We start from the raw sequence: 25,297 nt of genomic DNA on the forward strand, positions 1-25,297 counted from the left end.
AAGAATCAGTTTTAAAAGACAGCTTTAAATTAGCTACATGAAATACCAGCCATGGTATGCTTAGCCACATGGAGCCCTGGGGAGCAAGGCTCAGGGAACACCAAGTGTTTCTGAATAAAAAGGTTTTTCCAAGTCGTGGATCACCAGCTCCAGCACACAACACACAGCTGAGGGAGCTAAAACAGCACCTTAGTCAAACAAAGTACAGATCTGCAAAGGATTATCATCACCCATTAATAACCCTATGTACAACAGCTCAAGCTATATAGGAAAACTCTGGAAAACCCTCATGACGGCCAAAACAGCAGTTGTCATGTTGATGTCCTTAGAGTTTACTTACACAGGCCAGAATTCAGCACGTGCCCTTCCACACTGGGAGCTCTGGGCTCTACAAATCTTCCTTGACTGTTCTCTGTCTTGGAGCAAAGCTACCCAGAAGGAAAACCTGATACACACTCACAAGTTTAACAGCACAGCGTTGATTTCTCATTTCAACCCAAAGGCAAAGAAAAAAAATACCAAAAAAAAGAAACCCATTTTCTTTCTGCTGCAAACTAGGTTGTCCCTGGGTCATTTTGCCAAAGAATTACCTTATTCCCACTCTCTGGGAAAGATCAGAGACTGTTTATCAGTAATGGTTTCAGATTTCATGGCTCCTGGAGCAGAGGAGCTCAGCTGCACCATCATCCACACTTTACAGCCTCATGTCCTGCAGCCTGCAGGGCTGGAAATGATGAAAAGTATAGATTTCTGCTTCCCTGAAGGGACTGCAACACTCAGTTGTGGTCTTGAAGAGCCTGAGGTCTCCTACAGTCAAAGATGGTTTTTTTTAAACAGCATTACAGATTATTTTAAGTCATTTTTAGTGAGTTTAATGCCTCCCTTGGACTTGTGCAAAGTGGGACTTGCAGTAAGTGCAGCACCTGGCTTTGCAGGTGGGGAATACAAAACACAGTCCCACCACAATTGTAAGATCCCCTAAAAACAGGATTTAGGGAATAAATGTCACATGCAGACCAGGAAATGGTGGGACACGGGGCAGTGCTTCACACAGCTGATGTGAAACACGTCAGGGTAATTTAGCAATTAAATTCCAGACAGATGATGCCCCAACACGTGTTGCACACCATGGCACAACGCAGGCTCCTGACACAGCACACACACAGAACCCACAGCTCTTCACTGTGGTACAAACCAGCCTTTGGCTGCTCTGTTCCTAAACTTCTGTCTCGTATGGCCAAATTCAGTTTGCCCAAAGCTTCCCTTATCACATCAAGATTAAGAAATCTGGGGAATCATCATGCTATGCCACTGCAAATTATCACAGCTCCACCAACTTTGTCCTAACATGAAATGCCACAGGAGCGCTCAGAATCCAACAGTGATGAATTTAACATGCCTCCTTCCACTAGCCTGATGTCAGCAGAGTTACAGCAATTTATGCAATACAAGGATCTGTCCTTTTCTCCTTATCAAAGCATTTGATCAAAATCAGTGACATGGAAAAAGACAACCTTACTTAATTTGAGCAGCAGAGTCAGGCTTGTCACTCTAACATCATAAGAAAAAGGGAGGTATTTACATATGGGTACTTGCATATTCCTTTTCATCTGGCTTCACAAAGATAACAGCAAGAACACTTTCTTCCTCAGTAAAAACTAGTGTGAAACCTCACAGAGAATCAGCATTTTCTCTTGCTCTTCCCTCCCGCCTTTTCTCCCTTTTGAAAAGCAAGACCTTAAGACATTTCAAATCTTCATTAGCCACTTCTCTGCCTGTGACAGCCTGGTGGTATGGCGTGGCTCCAGCTCCCTCCATTCAACTCACCCTGGAGTCAGAAAGGTAAAACCCTGTTTCTGATGCAACGTGACAAAAAGCTCACCCTGCTGAACAGCAATGTCACGTGGCTCACACATCAGCAATGGCAGGCAGCAGCCCCTGCCCCACACCGCAGCTCTGGAGTGTTTTGAACCACAAATGAGCTCCCCCAGCACCCTCACTCTCAGGATGCATTTTAAAAAAGCGGATGCATAAATTCACTTATTTGGAAACCTGGTCTGCTCAAGAACTTGTTACTATGACAATTTAGAAGAAGCTGCTACAGATAAGATTGATGAAACTTATTGATTAATTTTCTCTCCAGCTATGTTTGAATTTTAAGTTTTCCCTAAACAGAACCAGTTGGTGTTGGTTTGTTAGTATTCCAGGAATTGCAGCAATGTGCTTCAGCAGTGAAGGAAGTTCCGTGATAAATGTGTTCTCCAATCTGCATCTGTAGAGCAGCTATAAGATCAGAACAATTCATGCAAAATTTTTCATTATGTTTTTAAATATACTTATTTACATTTTAAATCACACATAGACAATATGAAATATCTTTCACTTAGACAGGTGGGAACAAGAAAACAGATGCAACCATTAAGCTTGAAACAATTCAATGAATTAAATAGTACTCGGTGAACACTTTGGTTTATGGATATAGCCTTTGTTTAAACTTACTTGAAAAAACACGGCCATGGCTCCTACTACCCTGTTTTCTAGAACTGCTGTTCCGAAACTGTCAAAGTCATCGGGATTGTAGAAGTAAATCTGCATCTGTAAAAATTAAAACCAACAACAAAATCACATTAGTGTTGATCCATAAAGTTTTCAAATGAGGTAGTGCACACACATTGTATGTAAAGCCAGTGTTATGAACCTGAGATGAAGGAATTCTGCTGAACAATACTGTTTAACCAGCATCTTGATTAATAGCATGACTGCCCTACTGGGACAGTAAGCAGGGAACAGAGTCAACGCAATGCATTTTAATACCAAACCAAAGGACAAACAGTATGGTCAGTCTGTTTAGCTGGTAAACTTTGTGCTTTCTGCCAGCATCTCTTCATTTCTTTGCTCATTGCAGGCTCATCCCCTGCTCTGTTAAATGTGCTAAACATATTTATCTCAGAAACCATAGAGAATTTTGAAAAGGATTTCAACGTTTAGAGTTATTCCTTTACTCCTAAAGCAATTTGTAAGATAAAAGTCTGTCTCTGTAGCAATGCATTTTTATGAGCCTCTGATATTCAGGTCTACCAGTTAGGGTCACACTTTTCCCTGTCTTCAGTTAAATTTCGTGACTTTTATTTCCAAAGCGTTAGTACTCTGCAAGAAGTATGAGAAAAAAATCAGATATTTTGATGGAATTTTCAGATGAATAATAAACATTGATAATTAGACAAACTGCAAGTAAAAGAGGGTGAGAACAATGATTACCCAAACTAGAAAATGTTGGAGCTACACAAATACAGAACCAAGAAACAGCTTCCTCCATACACTCTTCGCTGGTGAACAATCCCACCCCACCTCACACACTTGCCATGAATAAGGGCAACCTACAGAGCACCCGTGGGTGTTCCTGCTCTTAACTTCTTGTATGGTTCTTGTTCCATTTCCCACAGTAGCTGAGCTCCCACTTCTGCCAGCCATCCAAACACACTGCTGCTTCTCCAGTAGCTGTTCAACCCCTCCATTCCCAAAGAAACCCCTAGTGTTAGTCCATCTGTATCAGCCACGATTTGCTCCAAAGGATCTGGTTTACATCCAAAACCTGCAATGCTCCCTTCTCAACATTACACCATGCAGGTGTGTGCAGTCATAGGACAAATTCAGTATCGTTTATTATATGTGTGCCCTGTACAGCACAAGTGAAAACCATGTGGCTGATGGTGACAGCCAAGCACAAGAACTGGACTTTGCAGCAGTTGCTCCTGGGGCTACGCAGGGAACCTCCCGGATGGATTTCACAATCCAAACCAGTGCTGGCTGGTTGATGTGTAGGCTCCCTTGTGCACATTGATGCCAGCAAAAAAAAAAAAAATCTGTTCCTGGCTATGAAACGGGAATGGACCCACCAGGCTTCTCTGCCACTGGCCCCTTGCCTGAACCCTGCACACTCACTCCTTTTCTGCTGCCTGTCATCCATCACCCGACCTTTTCACAGCACTGCTAGGTGATAGGAGACACCCACACAACCCACAGTTTAAGGGAGAAGAAGGTCTAGCTGATACTGTCCCTGCATCCCAACACACTGCCAGTCTGACCATCGTTCCCTCCTGCAAGTCTGTCTGCAGGAAAATACTCTGCTGGACCCAAAGACTTGTTTGGGTTTTTCCAAGACAGTGCTGTGTGACAAATCCTACTGTGTCCACAAATGCAAGTATTTTTCCCACATTGGGTATGTGCCAGATGAAGTATACCCTTTTATCTTGCTCAGATACATTCCTACTCACATTTACTGATTCCCAGGCTTTTGACAGGATATATTGCCTGTAATGGATAGGTGCTTTGCCAGTATTATACAGATAATAAAACATCATCATACAGGGAAAAGGCCAAGATGAAGATCAGAGCCTTCAGAGGTAGAGGTACTTTTTTCAGCAGGAGGATGGCCCACCAAAAAAAAAAAAAAAATTGGCACTCACACTAGCTTCATAAAATTTGAAAGCAATTTTCTTCTCCTATTTTGGCCTTCCTATTCCCAGAGTTCTCACAGCACACACAGATATGCTGCTGATATCTCACAAAGTTAGTGGTACCTCTAGATTCTGACAACTCGTGCTTTGAACAAATGAAGACCAAGGTACAGCCATTCATTGATGTAGAAATTAGAAGCAACTTGTTTCAAGTAGAATTGCTTAAACTTCTGTTTAGCCAGCACAGACCAAAGCTGAGAAAACACAAATTACATCTTACTCCTCTTTAAAATAAAGTCTAAAATTATGTATACCTTACATAAAACACTTCACTATACAGTCCTCATAGGAGTTTATGAAGAAAAGTATCACTGAGTGAGTTCAGCATATGCCAAAATCATTTTGGATCAATTTTGCTCACGGCATTTTAAGGAAATTAATTTTTACAATACACTTCAGAATAGCAGTGCAAAGGGCTTTGGTAAAAAAAAGTGTTTTATTCAGATCCCTCGTCTCAGCAGTGCAATCTCACAGACTAATCAAGAACCACACTTTGCCTTGATTACCATACACATTGGAACATTTTACCACTGCTCCCTGGTGTTTTTCCAGAGAGCGTGGTTCCTCTCTCTGCATCCATCACGTCAAGGGGAACTGTCTTGTATGAAAAATTATCGTCATCTGTCATACAGTAGCTTCCTTATGTGTTCATACAGCTAGAAGGAACATTTTAGGAGTAGAGTCTCTGAGGAATTGCTATTATATGATTTACACATGCATACACTGCAAAGCAAATGTAAAAAAGACAGTAAAGTTACACCCTCAAAGCCTCACGGTTCAGGCTGCTCATAAAACCACACCTGGACACTGCTGAGCATTAGTATTATGACAATTTTCTAATTATGTGATCACATATTGTTCCCTTCCATAATACAGTCTCATCTGTTTTCCCCAATTTACAATAAAATGCAAATGTATCAAATGTATTTTTGTTCTTTTATACATAATATACATAATATTGAATACATTTATCAGTAGATAGTTAATTTAATATTTTCTATGGGTAGGATAACGTTCTTTATGCACAAAGCGGGAATAAGACAGTTAACTGTAAAATTAATTTCACCGCATACTTAAGTGGCCTAAACATGCTAGAAAATTTTCATTATTACTCCTTATTATATAATTAGTATATACAATATATGGTGCACTTTGCATATAAATGACTTCTACAGTCTCTGCTTGGGACATACAAAGCAGTAGCACAGAATGCAACAAAGAGGCTTTTAAGCTAAAGAAAATTTGGATCCTATTATAATTTGCTATTTGCAAAATGCAGAAGGGAGCATCATCCAAGCTTGCACATCCAGCCTGAATTATGGTCCTGCCTGACTTCAGCACCATAAACCATAATTTCTGTACATTTTTGCATGTGATTTCACAATAGCTTTTATTTCCCAAAATTAAATAAAAAAATTGAAAAGTTCAGAGGCTGTGAGAATCCCACAGCGATGGAAAAGCCTGAAATACCCTTCATAGCTTCTATAACGTGATACTACCTGTCTGCAGTCAGAACACTCTGTTCCACACATCCATGCTGACAGTGCCCCAAACAGCCTTCCCTGTGGCACAGGTCCCAGAGGGCACAGGCATCCTGTTCTCTGTGGCACAGTATATGAGATTTATAAGACTTTCACATCTATCCCCATTATAACCAACAAGGCTGGGAAAGGCTTACATGGGCTTCCTTAATCTCGGATGTGCAACACAGCAGTGTGCTAGCATGTACCTTGTAAAGATCTATTATAAAAACCATGTAGTGTCCAAGCAACTTGAAATTTTCAGTATTTTGATAAAACTAAGCTGAGACAAACCGTCCCTAGTGACACAAAGGCACTTTTCTTGCAGGAAGACTCTCCATCCTAAAAGGCTATCAACTACTGTAGCTACAGAGCTTTACCAAGGCAGGGAGAGAGCAAGAGTTTGCTTTTAATGGAAAAACTTCATGCTTTGACACTCTTCACACTATAAAAGAATTGTTTTCAAACTTGAGAGAGATTTGCTGTACAGCACAGATTAAGCCTGGAAAAGAATTTCACTGAGGGCCAAATCTTCAGACTGTTACAAGTGCTTTAAAACAGAGGATTAGAGAGAAAGCCATAACCCAGGAGATAATTGCCAGTCACCCTAAGAAAACATGTCATGTTTTCTAGTGTCTGCTGTCCAGGAAAATCCAGTGCCCAACCATTTCAGTTTCCAAGCACTCCAAGCCTATTTCCAGCTGACAACACACAAGTGAATACACCACATACAATCAGCAAGTGGGTAATTCTCCAGCCTGGAGAGTCTTTGCCTCCAAACTCCTACCCTCCACTACAACCTGGGGCAGGCAACCATTTCCTCCCCAGGACAATCTGCAGAAAGACCTTTCTTCAACTGTGTTTTTCCAACCTCTACAAAAATCTGGTGTTCCCCAGACCTGGCAAAATGTCGGGCCCTGCTCTGTGCTTAGATGTTAATGCCAAACTGGGCTGCCACCACGCTGATGTTGTAAGGACAGGCTGTCCAATATGTGCGTGTGTATTACTGAGAAATACTGCCCACCAGAGACCAGTTCTGATTTTATTAAGTACAATTGCCTCTGAATGACTAAACCCTCATTATGAAATGTCACTGGCTTGCAAAAACCGAGCCTGCTTCCAATGAATGGCTTCTCCCCGCCACCCACCCACAAATAAAAGGCTCCATCTCTCTGCTCAGTTGCTCCTCCTCTGCTTGGCACGACACACATCCAGACAGAAATCACCATTCCCATGCATGACATCTCTTTGCTCTCATTACCCCACTACAAAGACACAAAGTTTACATCCAATACAGACTATCATGGCCAAACTCATTCAGCACTTATGAGAGAAAAGCCACAATGAGCGTTTGATAGATCCCAGAAGATGTGAGTGAGTTCAAAGCCATTCTAAGAGGCTGGAAACCAAGCAAGTACATTTTCCACAGACAGATGCCAAGTATTTTAAAAATAAATAATTGAGACTTTTAAATTGGGCTGCTATCACCCTGTGCAACCTCCTACAGCAGATTTCTCTTTAGATTAAAAAATGAACAAAGGCTCATTGTGCTGTCACAGATGTGGAGTACAGAATATTCAATAGTATCAGGAATTCTGGTGCAAGGGAAAAGATCATCGGAATTAGCTTTCCGCTCATTTCCTTCCAGCAATCCAAGGACTACCATGCAATTTGAAGCATGGTGAAAAAGCATAAAAAAATAAAAGGTTTTATAGGCCAGCCAATTTTTTGATGAATCAGGCAGCAAGACGCAGAGGCAACAGCGACGTGGTTTATTATGTTCTGCTTTAGAGACTGAGAGCATTTTCAGAAGAGCAGAACACCCAGGCATCGCAGGTAGACTGCAAATACTTGCAGAGTGGTGAACCAAAAATTTTGAAATGTTTGCTTTAAATGATGGAGTTAAGCACTGAATATACTAATTCTTAATTAGTGCCTTTGCTGCTTACATTGTAAGAATAAATTATTCTCAGCCACTTTTACAACTGGATTTAAATCCTCTCACACAAAAACAAATTCTGTGCTAAGATTATGAATCATACATGATTTTTCTTAATTGAAAGCTTGTATGTAACTTACTTCTGCTTTAAATATGTGCATAGATTTCCAGTGAACTGGATGATGTGATCCATTTGGCTGGAATAAAAATTTTCTACAGACATAATGTAATCTTCACTGCAGCACTAAAAATTCAGAATAACTGTCCTGCAGTCTGTGTGTTTACTGGAGTGTGAGATGTACACTGGGGCAATAGAGTCTGATGTTTGACTTCTCATTATATTCTCTTTAAAAAACCCATGAAACTTATCATTTATAACATATTCAAAATCTGCTTAGAAAAGGCAGAGGGAAGAGCGAATCGTGATGTTTTCCAGTTCTCCTACTAGAGTCTGATGTAATAACACAGAGTATATTGCATTCTTTTGAAAAGATAAAGTTGAACAGGAGCAGATAATGGCATGTTTTTCCTGCCTAGTCTATTATTCATCAGTGAATTTTTAACTATAGTTAGGCAGGTACAGAGATGTATTTTGAATGTCATAACTTAGTATTTTACGGTGCCTAAAAGTGTGCTGGGTAAAATTGCAAAACAAAGAGTCAGACAGGGACTTTGCCCTAATGTAATTGCAACTTGATAATGAATACAATGCTAGGCTGAAAAAAATGAAAGGAACTGAAACAACAGGAAGAGCAAAGATCATGCAAGTGAAATACCAGAATTTAACTCAATTTAGCTGATCCCTTAGAAGTATGGTAAATTTCCCTTTCATCTTTTTTTTTAGAGTAAGCTTTAATTCTTGCTTTGTTGTCTGCAAACAACACAGTAGGTGTATCTATGCTATAAATTGAGCAATTTCAAAGTCATATTCAACCTGAAAGTTGGCAGTTGTTGCATGTTCTGCCCCTAAGTCTGAACAGCATTTAAACCTGTGAGTGGCCCAGTGACAGTTCAGTAGAAACAGTGAGGAAACATGGTGCTCACAGCATTGCCCTGGGCTTCACTGCATTGTTGGATTGTGGCCATATCACTCAGTATCTTGGGTGTTAAGTCCTGAATGTTAAGAGAAAGAAAAATTCCCAAGCCCGAAACTTCCCTGATTTCTACTGCCAGAAATAAATACCCCTTAGGCCTGCTCCCATCCCAAACAAGAAAATTCATCTCATGTGTACTCAGTGAGTCATTACACAACGAAGGCAGATTTGATGCTAAAAAGCTGCATGTTGCATTCATTTGTATTTCTGTAATATGAAAATAACGGTGTCAGTGTTTATGCTTTCCTTAACATGAAACTTTCTTGCAATTGCTTTGTACTCCAAGTAACAGCCATATGATTCACCATGAAATGAGGTCTGGAAAATCGTTTTGGATAAATGGAACTATAAATTCAATAGAATTTCCATGACAACATAGATTGCAACACTTCGCCACAAGTAAAATGTTATAAATCATTCAAAACCAACAAAAAATCTGCAGTAAGTCTTCTCTTTCACAACGCACAAGACCCCTGAATTACAGAGCTGTGGTTATTACCTCCCAATGCAGTGCCTCTTCTTTCTGATCCTCCTCCACGTTACAAGTGTTGGTTCGTATTTGACCTCCTTCCAAACACAGGAAATTATAATACTAACACTTTAATACCAAGATGTAAACAAGAACGGAAGCATAACAAGCAGGAGGCTTTTCTGAACCTTTCCATCTCATCTTCTAAGAATGTTTAAAATATCTTCATTCTGTGGTAATTATACCTGTGTATCCAGATACATCCCAGCATCTTGTTAGACACACAAATTTAGGAGGCTCTTTTTCTGGAAACGTGGGTGGTAAGTGTACAATAGGGTGCTCAGTCAGCTTGTAAAAGGGATGTGAACCACATGTCCAAGGGCTGGAAATGATCCAAGGAGAGAAGGAGGTAAAAATAAAAAAAAGGATAAAGTATTGCACCACACAGTATTGCTCATTTGTACCCCTCTGTAAGAGGGTTTCTGACATATGGTATTTCACTTGAAGTCCAAGGAACTGGAATGATGTGATTCCAGGAGAACCTTCACTGCAATTTTAAAATCACTGTGGCTGCTGCCTTCAGGTGTGTGAGAGAAACCTTGAAAATGCAAAGCTCTTTCCCTCCTGAAAAGATTAAGAAGCTGATAAAGCCAAAGAAGAGATAAATAATTCAGTATTCTGATTTTTGGGTAGAGGTAGGAAATGAAGTCTTTCGATGACTTGAGAAGTTGAAACCTACTAGTCCTTGGACTGCAAAGACTATTAGAGACCTTGTGCTATCTTGCATTGATCACTGCCCATTTCTGGGCCTTTTTTCCTCATATAAATCAAATGGTCATTGTCCATCCCTCCCTAACTAGATGTTTCATGAAGAAAAACATATAAAAATGGAAATAAATGGCAAGAGTGACACACACTTGAAAATCATGGGAAACAAACTACCATTTGGAGTGCTGTTGGAAGAAACCACAACTTTGGGTCCATTTGCTTGATACTGCAATAAGGAATAGTCACACAGGTTCTTCCTGGAGACAGACAGCATGTTGCCTCCTTAATGCCACCAGCACCAACTCCTAACCAGCTCATCACTGACATAAGAAGACGTCATGAGAAGTTGTCTGCACTTCATCCCTGAAGTGTTCAAGGCCAGGTTGGATGGGGCTGTGGGCAACCTGATCTAGGGGAAGGTGTCCCTGCCTGTGGCAGGAGGGTTGGTACTGGATGATCTTTAAGGTCCCTTCCAATCCAAACTGTTCTGCGAGAGAGCTGATGTCGCAGGAGTTCAGTGCAGACAATTACTGCAAGGTGCTGCTCCACACGTGCGAGGGCACCTTCCCGGGCTCTGGGAGGTCAGCTGGTGTCTTCCACTGGTCTTTAGCTCATCTACCAGACTCTGACTCTGCCAGAGACTTCTTGGTTTATTTATCGAGTAGTTCTGAGTCTCTCCCACAGTGGCTTTGTCTAATGGTGGCCTATTCCAAATAAGACAGTGGAAACACGCAATGCTGGGACAAACTTGGCTTTCTAAAACTGCCCAAATGGAAAAATTAGAGGCAATACTTAGCTGTTGGCATGGCTGAAAAACTGAAACAGGCAATTTAGAAAGTGGCTAAGCACCAAATGACACAGCAACTAAAACAAGCCGGATGGACTAACTGTATGAACAGAGCAGCTCTGAACTCCACCCAGAAGTGGCTGTTTCAGATGTTTTCCTAATCTGTTTCCCATGGCCTTTCTACAAGGAGAACTACACTACTGAAGAGTTTTAAACTTCAAAATACCCAAACTGTCCATACTTCAGCGCATCTTTCAAGCATCCATTTACATTTTCAAACATCAAGAAGTACTTTCAGAATGGAGAGAACTGGGATTTCCTACCAAACACACTCCAGCACTCTTCAGGGAAAAGAAAGGAGCTGCACTTGAAGAATAAACCCTACAAAAGCACACTCTTCCTAGCATGTGTGATTAATACAATTTCATATCCCGTTCACTTTAAAGATGCACTAACACAAGTATTCATTCCTCTGAGAGTTCATATCTTAGCACAAATTATTCTTTTTGTACTGTGGAATTCAAAATGTTCTCTGTGTGTGGTTTTTTCTACTGTTGTTGATGTTGGGGGTTTTTCTTTTTTTTTTTTTTTTTAATGGGAGAAGGCAAGGTCTTCCATGAACTTCCAACGCCTCAGAACAAATTTTGAGGTATTTATAGTTTCACTGCATCTCTGGATTCAAAGCTATGCAGCAGATGGGGCACGTTTTCAGCAGCATTTTGCTGGGCAAAAGGCCATTCCTATCTCTGAGGGGAGGATGTGAAATCCTTCAGGCTGTACACTTGCAGAGTTATTTTTATTTATGAACTGTGAAGTATATGGACAGTTACAGCAGAACCAGTCCATTACAAGAGTGTACTTGGAGGGTAACAATAATATGGGCTTTCCCATATTTTGCAGAATACATCTCTATCTCACACTGCACCATAATGCCAAAGGTAGAGCAAGTAGAGGTCTCAGCAGCTATTTGCAGATTCCTGGAGGAAGGCACAGCACTAGTTCTGCCACAGCCATCCCATTTGAACACAAGAAGAATTTTTATAATGCAGCTGCTTAATATGGGTGTTTTACTTCAAGATTCTCAAAAGGGTTTAATATTCAAGGACTGAGTACACTATATCCTTTCTAAAACTCAGGATCTCCTGAAAATACCTCAAATTGAAATCCTTCCCCACCATGGGCTGCCTACCCAAATTCCCCAGTCTCTTGGAAAACCTTATATGTAATATCTCCATACTCTGTTTCTAATTTTCTAGGTTTCTTTACCCTTATCCTCTGACTGTTTTACAGAGAAGAAAGTGAAGTCTGCACACGTTTGAAGTGCAGTGTTAGGAAATTTGTAAACTTCTTGTCTTTAGTGACTTTGTATACAGACACACACACTGAGAAATACACCACCTTAATGGCACCAGTGCAGATTAGTAATAGAAACGATTCTCAAGCCCAAGAGTCACATTTCCACTCTGGTTCACACCTGTGTATTTCCTGAAAGCACTTCAGCACCTCACATTTGCACAATTCACCTGGGTAAAGGACAGCAGAGAATGTTGTGGTTCTCAGTATGACAGCTGCTGGCTTTTCTCCAGGTTCTTGGTGTCTCTGGCTTTAGAGGAGCCCAATCAATCTAATTCTTGCTCAAGCACGAATGGAAACTGGAAACACTAAAAATGGTGCAGCCTCTCCCCATTACACAGCACGGAGAGCCAGGGCTGGGCTGTGGTGGGTGGGGAGGTACCACCTGCCACAAGAAACCACATCATGGTATGTGTTACTGGTACATTCGCCTCTCCTGGCGTTGTTCTGTCACAGCACGAAATGCCTCAATGGAACTTCTGAAATATGGGAGCTGCACAAGTAAAGTCTTTATCATAAATCTGATAATTAACCTGCATAACTAATTTTCCTCCTGGCAGCAGGCATAGGTTGGAATAAATAGTCTATTCAATGCCTACTGAGAGAAGACTTCTATATTTCATGTTTACTTTAAACAAGTATAAAAACCTCGGGACAAAGGGCCTCAAAGAGTCAAATTCCTTGCAGTTTCCACAGAGCGCCCTGAATAATACATAAAGCAGCTACGCTCTTATCCCTAAAACCACAGGTGTGAACCAGATGTCATGCTTATCTTCTCTTGAGATTACAGCAAACAATCGCACGCCTTCAGAATATAAAGTAAGCTTTGGATCAAGGAACCTGAAATATATTAAAAGTGTGGCACCGAAGTTAAAAATTCAAATATTAACCTACAAATCACGGATTCATTTAAGAGTCTGTTTATAGTCTATGTTCTGTAAAAGTTGTATTTCTTTTATTTAACCTTTTCATAAGAAGATATATTATGAATCACAAATCTGAGATAAAACTACTTGCATAAATCTCAGTCTTGGTCAGCAAGGTATTGCCAAACAGATTGTTCAAATATACCACCATCCATTTAAAATACACCACGGCTCAAGGAACAGAATTAAAGTTAAAGCCTTGATTTAAATTTTAAACTTTCCTATTATTGTAGTAAAGGTTTAGAAAAAGGTGAGCATATGCTGCACTCAAATATTGAAAGGAGATTAAACTCAGAAAGGAATCTCAAAGAGAATTTTAAAGTTAACAGTATATAGTAACAAGACATGGTCCAAATGTGTTCTAACCATACAGCCTTGATCATAACCAGTCACCTAGGAGTGCACATCCAGAGGATATTCCCAAATGTCCAGTTTTAAAAAAAACACCACCTATTTCCTCACTTCCACAAATGTCACTAATATGTGTGTTTGTTACAGGGGGCATTTCAGAAGAAGAACCACATGGTCCTCACCAGATGCACAAAACGCCCCACCCCAGCATATTTCAAAGGTCACACTCCTATCACAGTATTTCTTCTTTTAAATTAGATCCAGCCATCACCTCCTGACTCCTGTGCCAACACCTCAGGAGCAGCAGTGCTTGCTGCAGAGGGTGAGGGTCTGTTGTCCCTAAAACAGAGTTCATGTCCAGTTTCAGGGTTTTTTTTAGCTTCCCTCTTCCACCTTGGCTAGCTTTGTTCTTTAATCCAGCGTTCTGGTTTCCTTCCACAGGATCCCTTGTCAAACACAAACACTCCAAAGGCTGTCAGCAGCTAATGATAACACTTCACTAAGAGAAGCCTTCCAGGTCAATTTATGACAGAAATATTGCAGGTTTGTAATTAGAGCCCTACATGAGAAAGTCCGTGTTTACTCAATAATCTCCATTTTCACTTAACAGAAGCATGCATCTCACTCTCCTAGCTGTCAAGAAAAGGTGGTGATGTGACCTGAATCCCACAGCTGTAATGTCATCTGCTTGATCTTCAGGGAGTTGAATTACCCTGTTCATATAACAGTATTCACCAGTGACCCAGAGCCTCATCCTGCCCTCCAGCAGCAGGGCCTGTGACTCCAGGGGAAAAAGCATCCAACATCTCGACTCACTCACATTAATAAAACAGAGTATGAAGAGTCATAGGTTAAGGTGTTAACATGACCCTGTCTGTAAGGCTGAACAGTCAAACTTGGTTTGAGTTGAGAGAACAGACCCAGGTCGCTCAGCTCCATGGCAACACTAATGATTCAAACATCTTTATAACTTTCTATTAAAGATATAGGATAAAACTTGAGAACAGTATAGACAAATAAAGAATTTCAAATATAAACAATCAAGTCTTCTAGCCTCACCATATGCCTTATCCCCATCTCTGTTAGCAAATGGGTTTTCCTAACAAGAACAATCTATGGATGGTACTAAATGTGGTGAAAAACATTCTCCTTCAGAAAAACAGTTGAGATGGGCTACAGCTAGTTCTGCAGTCCTGTCCTAACTTCTGCAGAATAAAAACATGTAACAGCAAAAAGAGAAGAAGTGCACAGACAGATAACTCAGCTTCTGCAGCTGATACTTGCAACTTCATTACTGTGGAAAGCAGGCAGTAAAAGTGGCTCTTATCAGCCACTCCAACACCTGGTAACTCCTGTCAGGTGGCACAGGACAGAGCTTTTCCCTGCCTTGCCAGGCACAGGATCACAGCAGTGTTGTGAAAGAGAGTGTGTCTGGGCTCACTGTGCCAGGCTTGTGTTAAACAGACGGAGGAAAGAGATAGGGAGGAAAAGAACAGAGATGGGGGAAGAAAAGGACAAACAAAGAAGACACAGCGCACCTCCCACACCAAAGGGTGATTCAGCAGAAGTCGGTGGCAGCTCTGGCAGCTGCCTGCACTGCTGCTCCGATCAGTTCAAAACACATTCAGGATCATGACTGGCTTCCCTGAACACCCAGTGGTTGGTGCGTCGGTATTACAGGGTCCTGAGATGCCAGGAGATCATGACATTGCAAGCATTGCAGTTTGTCTCCTTCCCTTCATCAATACATCATCTGGCCCTTTCACTCTCCAGAGCTTCCTTCGTGCAGCCTGCCAGCCAAGGGCTACTGGTGACACCAACGTATCCATCAGTTACACCCACCAATCATTTACAAAACATCATTTTTTTCTGCTAATGTCCAACTCTATTCCCTTCTCATTTAAGCACATATCTCAGAAGGTATCTTGATGAGTTTGAGATTATTTCAATCTTCCCTCCTTCTGCAGAATTTCTTTACAACGCCTCACACAGACCTTGTCCAGAGCAGCAAGGCCATGGACATTGTTTGACACTCCAGGCTGCATTAATATAGCCTTGGAGAGCCCTCATAAAAACACTTAGTTCAGCCTACAGGTGCATCAGACTCTGCATCCTGTCTCAAGTACCACACACTAATGGACGGTAAATCAAGACAGTGTGTGTTTACATGGGCAAACAGCAACTGTCCCTTCACTGCACCCCTGCAGCTTCCAGCAGCTGAGCTGGAAGCTGCAAAAGGACCATCCTTTGACTGGTCTGTCCAGAACTCTGTTAAATCCTCATTCTACCTGTATTTACTGCTGACTGCTAGAAAATCATTTCACAGGGGGTTCCACAATTCACGCACTTTGAAACACTGCAGGAAAAGTGTTCTTTTCTGTAGAATGTGCACCCTCTGTGTTTCTGGGATCACAACCTCGCTTATATTGTGAAGCTTAACAAGTAACATTTATTTAACTTCTTTGAGATTTCATGGCACTGTGTAATCATGTGCCCAGAGTCACCTTTTCCAAGCTGAGATGTCACAACAACTATTTACCTTTTTCTCTTGTCACTTAAGGTCCTCTATTTTTTTGGACATACCCAGCTTTTTTGAGAATGGGCAATCAGAACCGCTCAAGTCACCTGTACCACAAAGTAAAGACTTTTCCTGTGGACTGCACTCATTTCCCAATAATTTCTAATGTTCCTATTTGCCTTTTTGCTACTGCTGAGCACTGAGCTCACACATTCAGACAGCTCTCTGTAAGGAGTCCAGGAACACTTCCTTGAGTGGCAATAACTAATTTAATGTTCATTACTCTATGTGCAAACTCAGAGTCTTCTTTTTAACCTAGTTAAACTAGAAAATGTGATTTTTATGATCCTGCTTTGTGTGCGTGTCTGCACACGACATGTCAGTTCCTTATAATAATTTTAGAATGCATTGACCAATTTGATCAAAACCTAACTGCTCACTCGGGTTCTTGAAGACTCAGAGACACACATTCAAGTGCCTTTACAGTTAAGTGGCAAAGTTAAAGACAGATCCAATTAATTTCACAAGTATGGATCAAATATTGAAGGCTCTCCCTGTCCTCCTTCACAAAGCACTTCATCATCGTGCCCACCATGGGCAGCAGCCACTTCAGCTGCAGTCACGCTCCCTCCAAACTCAGCAGTGGTAAGCTGGGGCTTTTTTGACTTGAGAGCACTTCATTCTTGCACCTGGGGATGTAACTGGTCACACAATGTACCTACTTTCTTTTGCTCAGTGGGATTGCCACCAGTAGGTGTGGATTTCCCATGAGTCACTGAGAAAATACCAGCATTTGAATCTGAGCACACACAATGTTAATAGAAATCCACCATTCTGTTAAATATTGTAATATGGTAACTCTAATCATAAAGCCTCTCAGTATTTAAATACTTCAGGCACTGTAGACATTTATACAACTAGCAGTAGATGAATTTTCAAATAGATACTTCTGAGTAATTATCCTCTTGAGACAGCACCAATTGCTAAATAATGCCTCAGTTTAATAGCATGTAGCTCTTAAGAAATGAACAATTCTGGGGACTATTAAATCTCTCAGAAACGTAACAAAGATGGTGATAAATACCTTACACTCCATTACAGTCCTCATGTGGATGAGGAATAGGATATTTTTTCTCACCTGTTAGCTGGACTTCAAAGAGAACTCCTTCAAATATTAGGAGGTAGCCCCTCCCGCTCACTCTAATAAAGCAGGGTATGCAAATTTGTTCTTCTAGACATCAGCAAAGATTCCTTACAAGCAAAATTAGCACTCAGGCTCACAGGGAAAGCTGTCTTAGCAAAACATATCAGAGGAAGAATAACTGCATGGGATAGCTGAGTGGGAACTCCCGAGAATGCCAAAATCCTCACAGATTAGCTGGCAAGGAATAATTATTCTGTCCCCCCAGAACATCCCTCTGTCATTCCAGGGAAGAACTGCTGAGCAGAAAAGTATAGAAAGGGTATTCAATCCAAACTTCAGTGAATCAAGGCATGACTATGGAGAGAGTTTTCAGATGAACCTGCTTTTATGTAACACACAAAGCTCTAGAATATCAGGAAAATGCAGACCTCTTGTTCATATGAAACACTGGACTTTATTCATGCTCCCTAGAGATGTTTTTCCTAAAACTCTGCCTGCTTGCATATTACTTGCCCCTAATAAAAGAGCCTGTGGAAAGAAATTTACATTCTCTGGTCACCAGAATCTGTGAAAAGAAAGATTCACCATGTTACCCCATAGAAAAGGTTGCCTTTTTATAGTCAAGGGTAAAAAGATGGAAGTAAAAGGCATAAAAATGCTTGTGTCCTCATCCTGACATCATTATACCTCTTGGGGGCGTTCAGAAGCCTTTAGAGATGATGAGCTTTCCACAGCAAACCATGTCAGATTGTGTTTACCTTCATGCTAGAGCACATCTTGGCTTAATTTCAAAAGCAGCCATCAACAATAGAGGCCATCTCCTCATACAGAGAATGCAGAAGTTAAAATTACTGCAAAAAGCCAATTTGTAGCCACTGACTATCTGACTCTGAGTATCAAGTAGTTTCATCATCATTTAACAGTGTGTCATGAAATGCTGCTGTTCTTAATTCCACTTTGAACAATGACTGAAAACAAGATAAAGGATTTGATAACTTGGTGACCAAAAATTTCCATTGTACTTTCCTCCTCATTAGAAAAAGTTACCATTAAAAAAAGAGAGAGATTAATAAGGAAGTGCCAGGTTCTAAGCAATGATTGAGGACTTTACATAAAAAAAAGCTCAAAAAGTAAGGACAGCGAAGTATTTTTAGGTGTGCAATAACCCACAGCATTTTAACATATATATACATGTCACTTTGGGTTCAGCATGCGATAAATTTCCATTAGTATCTCACTGACAATTGAAGCCCAGCTGAATACTAAATAAAGCTACATAGCTAAACCCTGTTGTGGAAAAGAAGGAAGGTCTGAAAACTTAGGAAAAAACGGCCTGTGTGTGAGGTTCAATCACAAACACTTCTGTGGCCGCTACAGGAAGAGAACCGGAGGGATGGGGCCACCCCAGAGCATACTGTCCCCACACGCTGCAATCCCATGTCCTGGACCTGAACGTGGCCTTCGCCTTGACCCGTGAGGGGTCTCCCTCCAAGCCTGTATTATACCTTGTTTCAGTTTCTGTGGATCAATAAATCATCAAGAGAAACAGAAGCAGAAACTTCCTGTGTCTTCTCATCCTGAAATTAACAGAGATTTAATAAATGCGGAAGATAATTTTCAGAGCTTTACATGGAAGAGGCGTCTCGAGCCACTGTGCTGGTCCTGCTGGAATGAAGCTCTGGTGAGTTTGTACAGATAAAAGTCTCCTTTGAACACTATCACTCAGTTAATGATGGTTCACTCAGTTAATGATGGTTCAGTGAGCGAGGATATGAAGGAAGTCCATGTCCTCAGGGTCCCCTGTGAAGGTTCAGACCTGGGATTTTTGTATCTACAGGTCTTTCCTCAGGAAGCCACACTCCCATCTGCAGATGTGCAGAAGTTGGTAGATGTTCAACAGCCTGCGCACCAAAAAAATCATGCTTCTTATACTATGTGATATAAAATTTAATCTTCTGGTCAAACACAATAGTATTCATGAACACATATACCAAGTTTTGCCCCTGTTAGATTATCTTTTCAGAACGTAAAGCATTTGTCCAGTGCAACCTGACAAGTGCCAGATGAATGCAATAAGTTACAAGCAGAGTAACACTGCCCAATCCATAAGTACATTGTCTTAACTATATCACCTAGATACTCCTTTTTCATCCACATACAGATAAGTTTAAACAGTCCTGTGCTAGAAAGGGAAAAATCTTAGAAGTGGGATGCTGAGGATAAAATCAAAGGTCAGTGAGAGTGAGTGCTCACTGCTGTAGGCTCACTTTGAAGACACCCATATGTAAACTACTCAGACCTGCAGCAGCTGCTTGCTTGGTGTTTGTACAGGATCCAACCCAACAAACATGAAGCCTGGTTCAAAAGATGCTACAATCATAGAAGCCAGCAAACCACAGGACTTCTGCACAGTATTCTGAGCTCAAAGAACCTCAAAAAAAAAGGCAAGAATTATTTGGATTTTTCTCTGGCCTATCTAGACATGACATGCAAACGTTTCTGGGGGAAGGTGGTTTAAGGCCTAATATATAACATAATATAAATTACTGGAGCCGACTTAGGTGAGATTTCCTCCTCCTTCCTTCCATATCACAAACCAATTGAAGTCACATACAAATCTGAGTTTGTAATCACTATTGTCTTGCTCTTTTCCCTGTTAACAGCAGCAAGGCATAAATAAGGATGAACTTTCCTTCACAGTGATAATGTCAGGCATTTTACTAAATTCGTGATATAAAGAAATTTCACCCATTGTTAGATCCTCTTTATCACATGCATGTCCTATCTCACCAAGACATAGTTATATGCATATGGCTTTAAAAGATTCAGGGCTTCTGCATAAATAAATGCACACATACGCCCACAAGCTTAGGGAAACAATAGATTCGTTTTCAGCAGGATGCTGTGAAAAACAAAGTTTATTTCCCTTAGAATGCGTGAAATTGCAATAACTGATTGTCAGACCACTACAGTCTACTTACAAAACTCCAAGAAATTGTGTCTGTTTGGAAACTAGTCTTGACTGACTTCCAAAGGCCTCTGTTAATGCCTGTCCCCAGAGAGGATGGAGATAATGCAAAAATCCCACCCGCCACAAGAACCAATCGATATTTTAACATTCTTACTGCGATACTGTTGATCCAGACCTCACAAAGAGCCACCAGGAAAGTGAGACACAGCGTTTTCTGTAATTTTAAACCCATCACAGACCAAGATAAAGCTCTACACCTGTTATTTTGGTTATTCTTGCCTGTATTTTCCTAGCATATTTCACAGATTGGCCTCCTTGTCAGTCTAGGCTTTTAAAAAAGCAGTGACAGGCAGTGATTTGTTTGACTAGACCTTAACTCCTCAGATTCCACAATTTGGCTTTTCTAAGAGTTATAATTATTGGGGGCAAGGACTGAAATGAAGTTGTCAAGTGACAGTAATGGGCTCTCTTTCTCCCTTCCCCAAGACTGATGCTATTCATTTAGAGCAGGTCTATACACAAGTCCATCTAATCTAATCTGCTGAAACCTCAGCAAGACCTGGCAGTACCTCAACTGGAAAACAGTTCTAAAATTAATAATAAGTCAGCCTTTCAGCTTAATGCCTTGGCTATCACAGACACCTAATGGTGCACTTTGCCCAAGTCTCACATGGACACTGGCAGCAGGAGAGGAACAAAGACAGGAATTACAGCAGATTCCTCACTGCCGCACAAACACGGCCGCTTTAAATGCAGAGTTACAGACCAAGCAGACAATTTTATTGCACAGTACATTCTGTTTATGTGAGGCTTGATCCAGCCTTTGCTCACCCAAAAAAGTTTTGAGACAATTGTGTGGGAGCAAAGGCTCCTTCTCTGCTTTGGGTATACAGATTAAAATGGGTTGAGGCTTGTCCAGGGACTGCATGGCTGAGATGACAGGGAACCACTTTGGAATCCCACTAAGTAGGAAGAAAAGCATGAATATCTTAATTTCTTAAATTTCAATTAATTATAATTCAATTTGGCAAGGCCTAACACAGGAAAATATCTTTACTTTCCCATCTTGTACATTTTTAAATGAATTTGAGACTATATGATTGATGGAAGCTTCCAAGCTTTTAAGTAGTGGATACTATAACACTTTCCTTAGATAAATGATTTCCCCAATGTGAAAATGTTAGTTTTAATGAAATGAAATAGCCTTAATTGGTTGTGATGGGAAGTAAACCCTGAGATAAACACTGCATAAATAATTCACATCCTCCCATCTGGGGAACTTCTTCCTGAAGTGTCTCCAATCTGAAATGCAATACACATTATTTTAGCAGCAACTAAAAAAATGCAGACTTTTTCCAATACACTGCATCTGGAGTGGAGAGCATCTGCTATTCCAGAGCTGAGTGCATATTTTAAGACATAGTTTTAAAAAGATTTTTGATTCTGGACTAGAACATTTTCTCCTAACACAGGTCTTCAACAGAACTGGTGTCCGCTGTAACCGGATCTAACTTTAACTGGATCTGTGCAAATTCACATTTTCCATGATGTTCCAACTACAATATACCAAACCTTTTCCACTGTTTTCACACACACCATACTGTGCCCAAGGCAGCATCTAAAAGACATTTGGAGATAGAACTGTGGCATATTTCATACTGGACTATGGTATATGACCTTAATGTTCTTCTATCTGCACTCACTCCTTATTCATTTCAAGAGTTGGTCTCCTGTCCAGGAACACCTCAGGAACAACTTTTCCTCTAAGGACTTGATGCCAAGATTATTGCTGGCCCCCTTGTAACAGAAAATATATCTGATCACAAACTGTCTGCAGAATTTGTGGCATTTTCTGCACCTTGCACAAAACCCAGGGGGAGAACATGGAAGCAGGGAAACCACAAAACTCATTTAGGCTATTTGATGTGATCCTATAAAATTCACCATGGAAAACAAGAGAAACCAGAGCTTCTATGTGCAGATCTTCTGGGTGTTCTGCAAATGAAACCTAATAGCACATCACAAATTATTTTGTTCTGATCCCATCTCTTGTTCAGCACGGCTACCAACTTTCCTCGGGGGCCTGAAGGAAAGTCTAAAATGTGAAGTTTTTCTTCAAAGGTACTATTCAGAAAAGATCACAACCTTTGATGAAAATAATGTCGATTTCAAACATGAATATGTAAAACAAAACCCTCCCAAGCGAAAATATGTTATCTATATATAACTTAAAAAAAGTAAATATATCTTTAAATCAACAATAATATTCTTAAAAATGGCAACTGCCAGTGACACACTTATTTTTCTGCCTATTATACAAAATAAATATAGAAGCATAATGAAAGAATATATTATGCTTACTTGTGTTCATTGTCACGATTTTTATAGGATCAAATCAAACAGACAATGGAAATGAGTTTTGCAGTTTCACTATGCCTTCTGGTTATCAAGTGATAAGTTCCTAGCTGATGACCATTTTTATTCCCTTTCAATGCAGACTCCAAAATAAGCAATTCCAACCCACAGAATGAAAATTTTAAAAACAGGTTTTCTTCTCTCTCTGCAAAAGCTTACAACGGATCACACTTACAGAGCAGGCTAGGATACAGTTTTTCAGAGGATTCAGCCAGAGCATTTCCTTTTTTCAGCAAAGCACAAGACACCCTGGGACTGGATTCAAATGGCAGAGTTTACTAAGGCTGCCTCTACTCACTCTGAAGTCTGCTATGCTTAAAAGGTTTCTCCTGGCTTGGGTAGCTCTTAAACCTTAAATACGGAGAAGTGCTACTAGATGAGTCACAAATCATTTAACAGGATTCTGCTCTGCTTCCAGAGAGGCACAAGCAATGCTTGCAGCTTTTTATACCTATCAAAGAGCATCAGAAAGGTGCTGAGATTTTCCACCCATAGAAGGACTAAGAAAGGAAACTGGGATTTGACATGCCAGGATTTCTGTTGCTTTCTCTTGCTGGAGGAACGGCACCTGAAACACCTGAACCTTTCACGTGTCACTCCATGAAATTAGCAGCTTGAATTAATTGGTTTTCTCTATTATTTTCATGCAACATGGGAAAGGGGGAAAGACAGGAAAATGTGATTTTCAAACCACAACAGCGAGTCAGGGTGACTTAGAACAGGTACCAATTAGGAACAGCAAGTAAATGTTTTGAAACCACCTCGACTCCGCTTGGTGACATCTGCGTTAAAACAGCTTGCTGTGCATGAAGCCTCTTTTAAGTTTTCTCATTCTCTGAGTCTAAATCTTTAACGCTCAGAGCAGCTCAACAGTTTCAAAAGTAGAAGAAAAAAAAAAAAAAGAAAAGGAAGCCTTATGCTCAGAGTAATTTTGCAGAAAATCCCCAAACCACAGAAAAACAATTGCTTAGAACTTACATTTAATGTTAAGGGCTATTCAGGAATTACAAAATGTTTTTTTTAAATGTTTAAACGTATAAACAGCGACTGAGAAAGCATTTCTTATTAAGCATTTTTATGGTTACAGCTACTCTGCTGCTGAAAAAGCAACTACTTATAAAAATAAAGCTAATATTTATGGGCACTATAGCTCAGGAAGGGACCTCTTTTATAAGACATTTACTGCAGCAGCTATAGCAGTTGAATCATGTTATTGCACAAAAATGAGGTTTTTTAAACTCAGGCTAACATTTAACAACTTTAAGTAAATGATAGCATATGAAATTAACTTTCAGCAGCACTAAAAAACAGAATAGCAAGGACCAAATCTGTGAGATGCTCATCATCCTCACACAGGGTAAGCATTTGCAATGGGGCCAAGAAGTGGGGAACACTGTGACCACCACAAATGCAGATGTGCAGGTGATTTAACAGATCACTGTGCACAGGACACCTCTCCTTGAGTGGCTGCAACCCTGGTAAGTTCAAAACTCCCCTCTGCATTACCCTCCCCCGGCATCAAGAGCTGCATACAACACATCTTGTTTTACAACCATTGCGGGAAAAACACCCCACCATCCCTGTTCCTTAGGAGTTATGCCCTGATGTTTTTCTCCTCTCCTTGGTAACTACTGGCAGCCTCATTTGTGAAAACTTCTGTTCTACAACACTCATTACCAAAAGATCTAATTACAGCAGCAGAGAGTTACCCTTCCAGACCTTGATGGCATGACCTTTAAAGTACAGGCTCAAGGTCATACTTTAATTCACCCAAAGTCCCCAAGATTATTATTTTACAACGTATGCAATAATCAAAGCAACGCTTTAGGATTTGGCAGACAAGCTGTTCTGTCTATCAGAATAACTCACAGATGGTATGTATGTGACACAACATATTCATCATGTTATATTCTTAGTATATGCAATTTTCCTTCTTGCTAAATTTTCCAGCGTTCAGCAAGGGCTCTAAGAAACTGCTGGTGCCTTGGAAGAGATACCCTTCTAGCCTTGTTGTCTTTAAATTAACTGAATAAAGAAAGAATCTAAAGGTTGAAAAAACTCATTCTCCTGTGTAATTGTAAAACATATTGAATTTGATTTTTTACCTTAGGTACTATTTTTTAACTTCTATGTTGTAGCTCATGTTTATTTTCTACTCTTCACTTCACATATTGTACTTTCTTTTTACTTGATGTGTGCCATATTGTTTTAGCTTTTGCTCTTACTTCTGCTTATTTATGATCCTTTTTTGACCAAAATCTCAGTAAGATTTGCTTTAGGGGCATTTTTTTATCTTTTTTTTTTTCCAGGTAGTTGCATGCATAAGTGAACCATTAAAATTGAATCAGCTCAGTGAATCAAACTGAATGACAACAAACTAAAATGAGCAGAAACATGCCTAAAGCAACAAGCAGATTACTTATTTTACTTATTTGTAATGTTGCTTTTTTCCTCTCCTTGACTTCTTCTGATGAAAAAAAACCCACACTTTTTTTTTTTTTTTTTTTAAATACTGGGATGAGTTT

General features: G+C 40.3%; 1 protein-coding gene across 1 annotated transcript in view; it reads right to left on the reverse strand.

Annotated features, from left to right (window-relative positions):
- Positions 1 to 25,297, reverse strand: part of PTPRG (protein tyrosine phosphatase receptor type G) — a 395,341-nt gene that overhangs the window by 135,503 nt on the left and 234,541 nt on the right. Inside the window, exon 5 of the mRNA XM_050312873.1 lies at positions 2,500 to 2,595. Within this exon, the coding sequence (XP_050168830.1) occupies positions 2,500 to 2,595 (96 nt within the window). The remainder of the gene's footprint in view (positions 1 to 2,499; positions 2,596 to 25,297) is intronic.

The sequence above is a fragment of the Myiozetetes cayanensis genome, unplaced genomic scaffold, assembly GCF_022539395.1.
Source record: "Myiozetetes cayanensis isolate MyiCay16 unplaced genomic scaffold, myiCay2020 scf18, whole genome shotgun sequence".
Taxonomy (NCBI): domain Eukaryota; kingdom Metazoa; phylum Chordata; class Aves; order Passeriformes; family Tyrannidae; genus Myiozetetes; species Myiozetetes cayanensis.